We start from the raw sequence: 12,203 nt of genomic DNA on the forward strand, positions 1-12,203 counted from the left end.
AGAAGATGGTGGATGGTGAAGTTAGTAATTAAGTCGAGAGAGAGAGAGAGAGATATATATATATATATATATTAAAATGATTTTGGTGGAAAATATTAAGGTTTAAATAAGTTTTTTGGTGTTTGGTCAACATGACACAGGACAGAATATTAGAGCACATGAGAATGGAAACATGGTGACTGAATTGCACATGTAGATAACCTAGAAAAAGACAATGTGTCCACATTGTATTGCTTTAACAGTATTTAAAGATTATTCAATTCATGTGTCAATTGTTTGAATTAAGTTATGATAAACATAATAGTCAAATACTTAGTCTATCAATTATTTATCGATCAAATAGACAGATCAACATATCATGTCTTGGGAATTTCTAATCGCTTATTAAAGCTTGCAACCTAATAACAAGTAAGAAGATCCATCTCAAGGTTTCGGGTTGTGAAACAAACCGCATAACCTAAAATCTAATTGTACAATTACACATTGCGTAAATTGAAGAAGCGATTTATAATGATCATGCTTAATGGATTAATGGATTACAAAAATACAAGATAAGGTACAAGATCATAAATAGTTCATCCTGGTCGCCCACCAAAACATCATGATCATAGATCAAATAATTATAAATATAAAGACGACTAGACCAGACATACTAACGTACACAACATAATATAGCGTCCTACCATACTTAATAATTTCACATTTAATATCCTAAACCCCGGATAAATTAAAGCACCATAAATTGTTCAACACATACATTTAAAGCCGCCGTCCTTTTATCAGAAGCTCCAGATACAGTCCAGTTCCATGGGCCCAAGTTTCTGGTTCTCGCCGGAAGAACTGATCATGTGGTAATTGCTTGGTTCTCCGCCGCCGTGCATGGGTGGCACTGCCGCGGAGTTAAAGAAGCTGAGCTGAAGATTGTCGTGTAGTGTGCTCATGCTAGGGAAGGCCGACACACTTGCATTCTTTTGTTCGGAAAATGACGTCAGAGGCTCTGGTGGCGGGAAGTCGAAGAGGGGTTGTGAGCCGAAGTAATTGGTGGTTGAGGCCGTGGAGAAACAGGTTACGTGCTGTTTTGAAACACCGGTGCTGTCGTAGGGATAGTTTTGTTCAAGCAGCGGTGGTAGTGAATCCGAAACAGCCGAAACACAACTAGACTCTTTCCCGTAATTTATGCCGCCGGTTGACCATTTTTTACCAACAACGTCGCCAGCAACAAGTCCCGCGTTACTTTTCTTAAAAACTCTGGAGATCACCCATTCGTCCTAAAAAACGTAACAACAATAAGATTACTGATGTAAACACCAATAATAATAATAATAACAATAATATGAGGTAAATTATTTACCTGCATTACGTATCAATAATGACTGATGTAACCACAGATAACTTTATATTATATGGTAAGGATAATTATAAATTTTTCTAATATTTTTTTATCATTATTAAACTACCTTCAAGTCACACTTTAGTACGGATAACTAATAAATCTTTTAATAACTTATCCAATAATTTAACATTGAGTAAATAAATACCATGCAAACTCAAACTCTTACAAACCCTAAGCTTGCTAATTAATCATATCATACCTTACAATTCTTTGAGAGATAATGATAGGCAAACTTGCCATCAAGACGGTATTCATGCATCACCCAGTTACTTTTCTCTCCTTTAGGAGCTCTACCACTGTAAAACACTAGGGTTTTCTTCATACCCACTAAGGCAGAAGTCTTTGAGCTGTAGATCTCACGGTCTTTTCCGGTTGCCTTCCAGTACCCGGTCTCAGTCGCCCGGTTTGTCCTCAACCCCGTCGGGTATTTCCGGTCTCGAAGACTAAAAAAATACCATTCTTTTCCTCCCTTCTTCGCCTTTTCTGTAAAAAGAAATTAACACTAGAAAATTATCACAATTTATTAACAAAAAAAGAAATTAATTTTTTAAAACGACAACTCCACGTTAAATTTTTTTTTTTTTAACAGTACAAAGGGGGCATTTGAGACTGCTTATTTTTACCCTGATAACATTTTAAAAATATTATAAGTTTAAAGTTGTGAAAGAAATAAGTCATAAGTTACACTTTGGTACCTTCAAAGTAATTAACTGTCTCTAAAATCTAATTAAATACAAAAAAAGGGCCTCCAAAATTAAAAACGTTACAATATATTAATTATTAAAACGGTACAAAAACATTAGATAGTCAGGCAGTCAGCGGTAACAAAACATTAGATATATATAGTTATCTACTGTTTTGGTACTGCTAGCCAAAATCTCATTTGGTAACAAAAATAAATTAATTAATTAAGCTACTGAAGAGGTAGGTCCCAGCAGAGCCCAGTTGGACCCGCAAGACTCACCTTGAACAGGGACGTCTGCGCAGTTGGACCCGCAAGACTCACCTTAAAAGGGACGTCTGCGCAAAGACCAACTAGATCTGCAGGACCCACCACGCTCAGAGAGATGACGTCCTTACGCGCAGTACGCAAGCTGTTCCCGCAGGAAAAGCCTCCCAATGGTAACGTACTCCGCCTGTTCCCGCAGCTGCGGATACTAGCCATCAGGGAAGGCTACCCGCACTAACAGCAAGGCTACACGCACAAGGCACTTAACTCTCAGAATAATTCAGTAATGTCACCTGAAGAAGGAATGAGCAAAGCCGGGAATACTCCCGCCCAAAGCCGGGAAAACTCCCGCCCAAATGAGCCAGTCCGTACGTTACTGGAGGATCTTTTGTACTGTACCTGACGAGGTATGGACAAAAGATCTGACCAAAGCAGCGGCAGCTCACTGACAACAGTACAACGAGCAGCACGCTCTAGTACTTAAAGTCACTATCAGCCGCTGCCTACTCACCAAACCCTGTCGGGGCACGTCCATAGCCTGCAGTTGGTGGAAAAGGAATAGTACACAGCCGGCCTGGTCACTATCAGCCGCTGCCTACCCTCCAACCACCAGCGTGGCACGTGCGTAGGCCACAGTTGGTAGAACAGTAATACTATTCAGCCGGCTGTACCTTCTTGGACACCTACCTTCGGCTATAAATACTCCAACACCTTGGAACTGTATTATCATCTTCTCTCTAGCTAATTCTCTTAATATACACTTATATTCAAGAGCAATCTAGTCTGATTCTCACGCCGGAGGGTGGTCACAAGGAGGTACCCCCTTCTCAGTGACGAGCTCACGGTGTCTGTTTTGCAGGTCATCTGAAGAACAACCATCTTGCCGGACCTAACCCTCGTGGGAAACATCTATTTAACCCCCAGATTATCCGTAATCTGCCCGGGGTCAATTAGTGTTTCTTCATTGGCGCCATCCGTGCATAAAAGCTAGAACTTAATTCTTTTTCAGTTTTTTCAAAACTTCTGGAAAGATGGTTAAAGTTACTCCGGTCCCAAGGCCACCGAGTGACCAAGAAACCCCGGTAACCACAACCCCAGCTACTGGGGGGAACACCGGCGAAAATACAAATTTTACGAACACTACCCCGGTTACCCAAGCCGGGGCAAGTGCAGTAACACTACCCCGGTCACTCGAGCCGGGGCAAGTGCAGTAAACAATCATCCCCTGGGATACCCAGGTGGAAAGACAACAGACGAGGCTCCCTCGCCAAACACTTGAACAAGTTAAAGCGTGGGCGAAAGCACGCCAGAAGGAATTCCAAGCTGAGTTGGACGAACGCTTACGTTCCATCCAACAGGCTGACGAATTTGGAAGCACTCGACAACAGCTCAACATGAGCAATGAGTGCGACTACTGGAACGATGATTCGGAGGAATCCGACTCCGACGCAAACCCTCGCCATAGGGCGAAAGGGAAGCGTAAGGAAACGGGCTTCCAACCGAGAAGGAATTTTGGAGAAACCTTCAAACCAAGGAACGCGGGTGGAAACCCACGTGACTTCTCTAAAACCTTCAGACCAACTGCTGCAAATGCGGGAACGTCCAAGTTTGCAAGGGACATTGCGGAAGCAATCGCCCCGAGAAGTGCCAAACAGATGTCCAACATCGGCACTTATGATAGTACATCCGACCCAGACGATCATTTGAACAGATTCATAGCGGGGGCAACCGTCAGCAACTGGACGGAACCCACGTGGTGTTATATTTTCCAGATGACGCTGGTTGGAGCAGCCAGAGCGTGGTTTAACCGTCTACCGGTCCACCACATCTACGATTGGGCAGACTTCCAGCAGAAGTTCAGCCAACATTTCAGTCAACAACGAAAGTATACCGAAGAGCAATGGACGATCCTCAACTGCATCCGTAAGGAAGATGAGTCTTTATTAGACTTCATCACGCGCTTCAATTCAAAGAAGCTAAGTCTGGGCAATATTAGCGAAGATCTTGTTCGCGTTGCTTTCATCCAGGGCGCCGAATACCCAGAGCTCATCCGCACCTTAACGGGTAAAGATGGCATGCCATCCACGTGGGATGGCATCATGACAGCAGCTAAACGCTTCGCGGAAACGGAAAAGCAACTGGGTAGAGATCTTCCCAGAGCACAAACCTCTACACCCAGAAAACAAGAGAAGACAACGTCCTTACCGCCCGACTAAACAAAAAGCGGAAGCTAGGCATTTGGCTGTCAAGGGTAAACTTTGACACCTCATCCGGCTCGCACCATCGGTTAGGCGAAGGGATAACGTACAGTCGAACCGGAACTCCAGATGGACGCCACTTACCAAAAGCGTCACCGAGATATTCGCCACTGAGAGGCTTCCATGGCCAAAGGCTCCAATAATCCGACATCGTCACAACGCTGATCAGAGCAAATACTGTGACTTCCACAGGACAAGAGGCCACACCACCGAGGAATGCTTAGACTTGAAGGACATCGTCGAAGAATTTGTAAGAGATGGGACGCTTACGCACCTCGTGGCGTAATGAATGCTAAGCAGACTAATGCGTGTAGAACCCCAGTTGGGGAAAACACGGATGAAACTGCAGCTTCAATGTTGGAGACTACATCCTGCGTAAACAACGAGATTCCGAACCAGGTGCATATCGGCTCGATGGCACTCCCATCCCAACAACATGGAAGGGAGCTCAATTACACAGGCTGCATGTAGATCAATTCCAAACTTGTAAAGAAAAGGCCCAGAGCCACTTCTAATGGAAATGATTTTCCTTATCACATTGACGCTGATGATCTTACATTTATACTTATGAACTTTCCACACTGATATGCCGGTATTCACCGCATAAATAAGTGTGAAAGGAAGTCGTTGCGTGTGGACGGCGGCAAAACCCGCATAAACACAAAAAACGGCAAAAATTTCTAAGAGATGAGGTCAACCTTCACGCAGGTCAGTTATAGGTGAAGTTTGGTCATCCCACTAAATGAAAGTGCCGGTCCAATCCGCACAATCATGATAGAGAAAACTGAACATTAACCTATTGACAACCGCGCGTCGAACGGTTTAACTTATCCAAAACACTGGTATGCCGGTCTTCACCGCATAAATAAGTGAAGTCGTTGCGTGTGGACGGCGGCAAAACCCGCATAAACACGAAAAACGGCAAAAATTTCTAAGGAAAACTTTCACGCAGGTTAGTTGTAGGGGAAGATTGGTCATCCCACTAAATGAAAGTGACGGTCCTACCCGCACAATCATGATAGAGAAAACTGAACACTAACCTATTGACAACCGCGCGTCGAACGGTTAACTTATTCAAAACACTTGGAAAATTGCTAAGTTAAACTAAAGTATGCACGAGCAAATCATATATTGTTTATGCGGCAAAACAAGTGCCAAATTAAGCTGTAACATGCATGAGCAAGTCATATAACGTTTATAAAGCAAGTCATCCAGTGAAAGTGACGGTCTTACCCGTACGAACATTTATATTTCATAAAAAATTTAATTACAAGAATGGCCGGGTATCTACCCGCCTACAGTAATATAAATCTATCCTAACGGTGGGAAGGGATCTCAAGGTTCAACTTCAGGACCACTCCCCCCAAACCCACTTGAACCCGCACCATCAGTTGGCTGTGGCGGTTCAAGGAAAGCCTTGAGGATAGCTAGCCCATCATCAGCAGCAGCAACTTCGTTCACCTTCTCCATCACCGGATGCGGGAAGGCAGCATACTGGTTCACTGCTTGGTCATAAGCAACTTCAGTATCTACGTCAAAAAGAGGGAAGTTGGAAGGCGGGATGCCCTTCTCAACATACCCCAGACCAAGCAGGAAACCTGCCTTTTCCCCATCATCATGGGAAGCGTTGAGGGCTGCGCTCATAGCATCGTCATAAGATGTATCCGTGAAGACCCGATGCACAACCTACAAAAAGAAAAAATGTGTCAAAACCTTTTCTAAGTACAAAGAAAAGCGTGAAGACATTATGAAGCTACGCATACCTGCGACAACGCTTCTCGAAGAAGCCATTCCTTGGTAACCAGAGCCTCTTGGAGGGCAGCTTGAGCTTGGTTACGGGCGCGTTCGGCTTCACTTTTGTTAAGGTTGGCAAGCAACACTTCCTTAGCAGCAGCCTCTTCAACGCCCTTTAGCTTACGCTCAGTATGGTCAAGCATACCCCTCTGGTCCAAGATCTCTTGAAGCTTCTTGGCGTCTTCCATGGCCAAGGCATCATGAGCCTGCTGGAGCCTCTCTAGTTTGGCTTTAAGCTCTTCATTCTCGACGCGAAGAGGCTCAGCAACAGCTTCAGCCTTGGTGGCCCTCTCGGTAGCGTTCCGAGCAGTTTCCTTAGCCAACCGAAGCTGTTCGTTAACAGCTTGGGCAGCCTTGGAAAGGGCCTTGAGACGGGCCTGAACTTCAACCTCGAGGGCCTTGAAGGCCTTCTCCTTCTCCTTCTCCGCAGCAATGGCGGTAAGTTTCTTGTTCTCATCCCGGATAGCCCGCGCCTGAGCCACTTCTTGGATACGCGCAGCCTTTAACTTGTCGTTTTCACGACAAAGCAACTCGACGCGCGGCTGCATCCGGGCAAGGAGAATTCGAAGCTCATTGGTTAGCCTACCCTCCTGGTAGCTAGCCATTGCTTCCCCCAACGCACCACTGGGAGCTGCGTGGCGCGCCCACTCCACGCAGTCCACAGACGTGCGAAGGGTTGTTCCTCGGCGGATGTTCCATCGTGGAACATACACTTCATTGGAATCCGACACTGCAAAAAACAAAAAGCGGTTAGGAAAAGATGATATATATATATATATATATATATATAAGGCCAAAATAACCCTACGCACCTGTAGGGTCAACAACTGGCCGGTAGCCGCCAAACCCATCACCCGAACCTAAGGGATATCCATCCAAGAGGTCAGGCAGATGGGAAGGAGGCAAAGATTGGCTAGAAGCTCCAAACATACCTGCTGGACCGCCCGGGGACGAGGTAGTCGCCGGTACCGGAGGCACGGTTGAAGCCGCCGCGGTAGAGACCATCGGTGGTGACCTCACTGGAAGTGAACTCACAACCGTGGCCGCCGCTGCGGAGGAACCCGCAGAAAACATCACTGCCGGCTCAGTGAAAGATGCAGTGAAGATGGCACTGACAGCCGGCGGAGACGAAGTTACAATTGGAACAGTTGCCTCAACCGGGTGAGCAACCGAACCAACACTTGAAACAGGCGCAGCCGCCTGGGTCATCGCCTCGGGTAGGTTGACCAAACCTACCGTCATGGGTCCAGGGACGCTCCTTCCCGCTCCACTCGGGAATGCGGTTGCATCCACGCCTGCACGAAGACAAGATATAAGTATGATGGCGGAAAGAATTGCGGGTAAGATAAATAAAGAATACTTACGAGTTCTCTTGAGCTTGAAGGTTCTGATCGGCGAGGACGAACCAGATGGAGCCGGCCTCTTCACGCCGGTCACCGTCGCCGTACTGGGCTGCCCGGAGGTGACAGCGGTCTCAACCTCCGGAACAGTGGTCTCAGCACCACCAAGGTTCCCCGCCGCCTCCTCGCTTTCGGTCTCCGACTCAAACCGGTTCCCCTGATCGGCAGTGGAGGCAACCTTCGCCTTGCCCTTCGCGCCAGCAGCCCTCTTCTTCCTCACGAGAAAAGGACCGTCTGCGGATTCCTCATCAGAAGATGACAAGATTAGAGGAATTCCAGCAGAGGTTTGAGCATGGAGAGGGCGGGGGTTAAAGAGTTCCTTACCTGGCCGCGTGGCACTCAATATCTCGTGGCCCGGCGGGTAGACCTCCACAAACCGATCCGCCGTTTGCTCAAGGATGGGCAACTCGTTTTCATCAAGACCGCGAATACCCATCCGAGCGGGACCACCAGCCTCCCGCGGATGCAGGAGCGATTGTAAGTCATTCCCCTCTGAAATAAAAAGAAAGAAATGGTTAGAAGAAAAACCCTAAATCAACAAAGAAGACGGAACATACCGTAAGGGATAGAGTTCAAACCGTATTCAAGGACGATGGGAATCTGTGACGCCTCTGCCCCAGCATCCTTCCATACCCGGCTCATCCCGAGCATCACCATCCCAGACTCCGCAAAGCGGTAGACCGGAGTCTGGATCCGGGAGATCTTGGCAAACCATTCCGCCTCCTGGTAGTTGGAGGCTTGAAGGTTGGGGAGTGCTCTCCCGTTCTTGAATGTCATCGCAATAGGGACGACACGGGCAGAGATGTAGAAGAACTCCCGCTTCCAAGACCGAAGACTGCGCTCGGTAGCGCAGATCTTCAAACCCTTGATCCGGGTGACCAAGGTATACCACCCCTGGATGCACCTCCACGAATAGAAGGTCATCAGGCGGTCAACGTGGGGCTCAGCGCCCAGAATGCGGCACACCCATTCAAAGTGGCGAACCTTTGCCATCGCCATCGGGTACACCTCCGTCAGATGTACACCGTGTCTCTCCAAAACACGGTAAACAAACTTCGTCAATGGGAACCTGAGATTCCCATAGACGAAGAATGCAGCATATACCCCTATCTTGCCCTTGGGGGCATCGTACACCGTCTGATGAGGCTTAGGAAACTCAGGCTCGAAAGGCTCGAGCTTGAACTTCCTAACGATGTACTGGTACAGTTCGACGGTAAGAGCACACTGGCACTCGCCAACAGTACTCTTATCGTCCTTATCAGACGTGGACGGGTTCACGGCATACACGTCAGACTCCTCGGCAGCAGCCTCAAGATCATGAGAAGACATGTTTTGGAGGTAAAGAAGAGTGATTTCAGGAGAATGCTCGACAGAAAGTTAGAGTATTCGCCGGAAATCACTTAGAAGAAGAAGAGTGAAGGTGTGGATTAAGATGCACCCTCTCCCCCTTTATATACTCATCGCAATGAATGCGATGAATTTAATGCGGAAGAGAGAGAAATCGCAGGTGCAATGAAACTATGACACGTGACAAAGAGCAAGCTAGCAACAGCTGTTGAAAGGACGCGTGCCATAAATTTCGCGGCCACGCGCCCACGCGCCTGAAAAAGCGTCTGGAATGACCATATACTGTCACGTCGCCATAACTTCCTGCACGTCCTGAAACTGTCAGAAGAAACCGTCAGACCACGCTGACGTCCCTTCAACAGGTTAGACTGTTCTTATCCTTTCACCAACTCTTCGAATTTCAAAAAAGATTCAAAAAGATTCAAAAGTAAGCGGGACTTTACCCCTTACCTTGGCAACCAAGTAACGATAAGACAGGTGCGAGTACAGTGTCAAGGCAAAACCCTTCACATACTTAGCACCTACAGGGGATTGAAGCCAAGAATACCTCGGCAACCAAGTAACTATAAGACGAGTGCGGGTACAGTGTCAAGGCAAAACCCTTCACATACTTAGCACATGCAGGGAATTGACGCCAGGAATACCATGGAAGTAAAGTAACTATAAGACGAGTGCGGGTTCAGTGTCAAGGCAAAACCCTTCACATACTTAGCACTCCGCAGGGAATTGAAACCAAGAAGGATCTTCTGGGCCATGCTTGCGGAAAGGGATATAACATCCCCGCATAGCGGGAACATTGAGAACTAAATTGTTTGAATCCCCAAGATGGAATTGGTTGTTTAAACATAATTGATCACTATGTCTAAAACTACCAAAACCTCGTGGAGAATCTACACAAGGTTTTCTCAACGGTCCTGACTTGCGAGGAGGTTACACACCTACCCGCATCATACCCAAAGATCAAGCAGAACAGTGGGAAAATCTGCACGTGACATTAGAACTTCCGCGGGAAGAATCCCAATGGAAAACATTAAAACTAAACCCTTTTCAAAACCCCTTGCTTAAGTCCAAAAGTTCACCTCACTTGTTAACAATTCATGAGAAGAACATTGGACTGGGGGGACTTGAAGAGGTAGGTCCCAGCAGAGCCCAGTTGGACCCGCAAGACTCACCTTGAACAGGGACGTCTGCGCGGTTGAACCCGCAAGACTCACCTTGAACAGGGACGTCTGCGCAGTTGGACCCGCAAGACTCACCTTAAAAGGGACGTCTGCGCAAAGACCAACTAGATCTGCAGGACCCACCACGCTCAGAGAGATGACGTCCTTACGCGCAGTACGCAAGCTGTTCCCGCAGGAAAAGCCTCCCAATGGTAACGTACTCCGCCTGTTCCCGCAGCTGCGGATACTAGCCATCAGGGAAGGCTACCCGCACTAACAGCAAGGCTACACGCACAAGACACTTAACTCTCAGAATAATTCAGTAATGTCACCTGAAGAAGGAATGAGCAAAGCCGGGAATACTCCCGCCCAAAGCCGGGAAAACTCCCGCCCAAATGAGCCAGTCCGTACGCTACTGGAGAATCTTTTGTACTGTACCTGACGAGGTATGGACAAAAGATCTGACCAAAGCAGCGACAGCTCACTGACAACAGTACAACGAGCAGCACGCTCTGGTACTTAAAGTCACTATCAGCCGCTGCCTACTCACCAAACCGTCGGGGCACGTCCATAGCCTGCAGTTGGTGGAAAAGGAATAGTACACAGCCGGCCTGGTCACTATCAGCCGCTGCCTACCCACCAACCACCAGATGGCACGTGCGTAGCCCACAGTTGGTAGAACAGTAACACTATTCAGCCGGCTGTACCTTCTTGGACACCTACCTTCGGCTATAAATACTCCAACACCTTGGAACGGTATTATCATCTTCTCTCTAGCTAATTCTCTTAATATACACTTATATTCAAGAGCAATCTAGTCTGATTCTCACGCCGGAGGGTGGTCACAAGGAGGTACCCCCTTCTCAGTGACGAGCTCACGGTGTCTGTTTTGCAGGTCATCTGAAGAACAACCATCTTGCCGGACCTAACCCTCGTGGGAAACATCTATTTAACCCCCAGATTATCCGTAATCTGCCCGGGGTCACTTAGTGTTTCTTCACTAGGCTAATGTTTAAACACACTTACGTGGAAGCTCCCATGGTTCACATTTGTTAAGGTCAACATCGGCAAACGCTAATCCGGTGAAGTTGCCGTCAAGCACTTTCCTTAAAAGGTAGCATGTGATAAGCTCTTCATCTGTCGGGTGAAACCTGAATCCCGGTGGCAAACAAGCTTCAGTGTTATGATCGGAATGTTGGTTGAAAAACTCCATGGAATTAACCCAACTGGGGATTTGCTTTTAGTGACGCAATGAGTAGATATATATGTGTATTTATATATATATATATATAGGGGGATGGAGGTGGCGTTTATGGGGATTTGGAGAATCAAGAATTAATATACAAGAAGAAGTCACTATCGTCGATAGGTTAATAAAACTGCTCTAAAAATGGAAATTAGGGTTTTTTAACGTGTGTTTTGGGTTGGGTGTGTGTCTGCATGCCTGACGTGTAAGTGTTAAGAGTATGCGTGCGCAGGGTATTCCTCTTGTCAGTCAAGAAAAGATAAGAGAGGACGGTGAACTCTATGCATCTATTTTTTATTATTTTTTTTATACTATCATAAATATATATCCAGTATATCACCATAAGTGACGTGTATATATGTAATCTAAACACGGGAAGATTTAGTAATTGGAGTTTGTATTTCAATTGACTGTATTTAGGTACTTGTTTTGTCAATATACCATATATAAAGTATTAGATCACACTTTGAACTTAATTTACTTTATGATAAGAGATTTATATTGAAGTGAAATCTAGTGAAAGTTAAATGTAAATTTAATATGATTACGTGAGTTAAGTTGTTGATTATAAAAACGTAAGTTATAAATGTTAATGGTTAAACTGTCGGTATATATTATTATTGACTAAAGTAATAATACTTGTACATAATGCATTT

The 12,203-nt window shown here is 46.2% G+C and overlaps 1 protein-coding gene across 1 annotated transcript; it reads right to left on the reverse strand.

The window, feature by feature from the left end:
* Positions 1 to 779: 779 nt before the first annotated feature.
* LOC143594642 (protein CUP-SHAPED COTYLEDON 2-like) lies at positions 780 to 11,994 on the reverse strand. Its single transcript, XM_077073905.1, has 3 exons — positions 11,328 to 11,994; positions 1,593 to 1,876; positions 780 to 1,268 (listed from the first exon to the last, which is right to left on the reverse strand). Exons 1-3 carry the CDS (start codon positions 11,512 to 11,514, stop codon positions 780 to 782), a joined length of 960 nt encoding a protein of 319 aa, XP_076930020.1. The 5' UTR covers positions 11,515 to 11,994.
* Between the last annotated feature and the right edge of the window lie 209 nt (positions 11,995 to 12,203).

This window comes from Bidens hawaiensis, unplaced genomic scaffold, assembly GCF_021521415.1.
Source record: "Bidens hawaiensis isolate Kalapana, Puna unplaced genomic scaffold, B.hawaiensis_p1.1 tig00044041_1, whole genome shotgun sequence".
NCBI lineage: Eukaryota > Viridiplantae > Streptophyta > Magnoliopsida > Asterales > Asteraceae > Bidens > Bidens hawaiensis.

Excerpts from the sequence above, each read along its gene's own strand:
- LOC143594642 (XM_077073905.1), bottom strand. The coding sequence starts at position 11,514 with ATGGAGTTTTTCAACCAACATTCCGATCATAACACTGAAGCTTGTTTG. Across the intron at positions 1,877-11,327 it reads TGAACCATGGGAGCTTCCAC|AAAAGGCGAAGAAGGGAGGA; the intron begins GTAAGTGTGTTT and ends TTCTTTTTACAG. Across the intron at positions 1,269-1,592 it reads ATCTCTCAAAGAATTGTAAG|GACGAATGGGTGATCTCCAG; the intron begins GTATGATATGAT and ends TACGTTTTTTAG.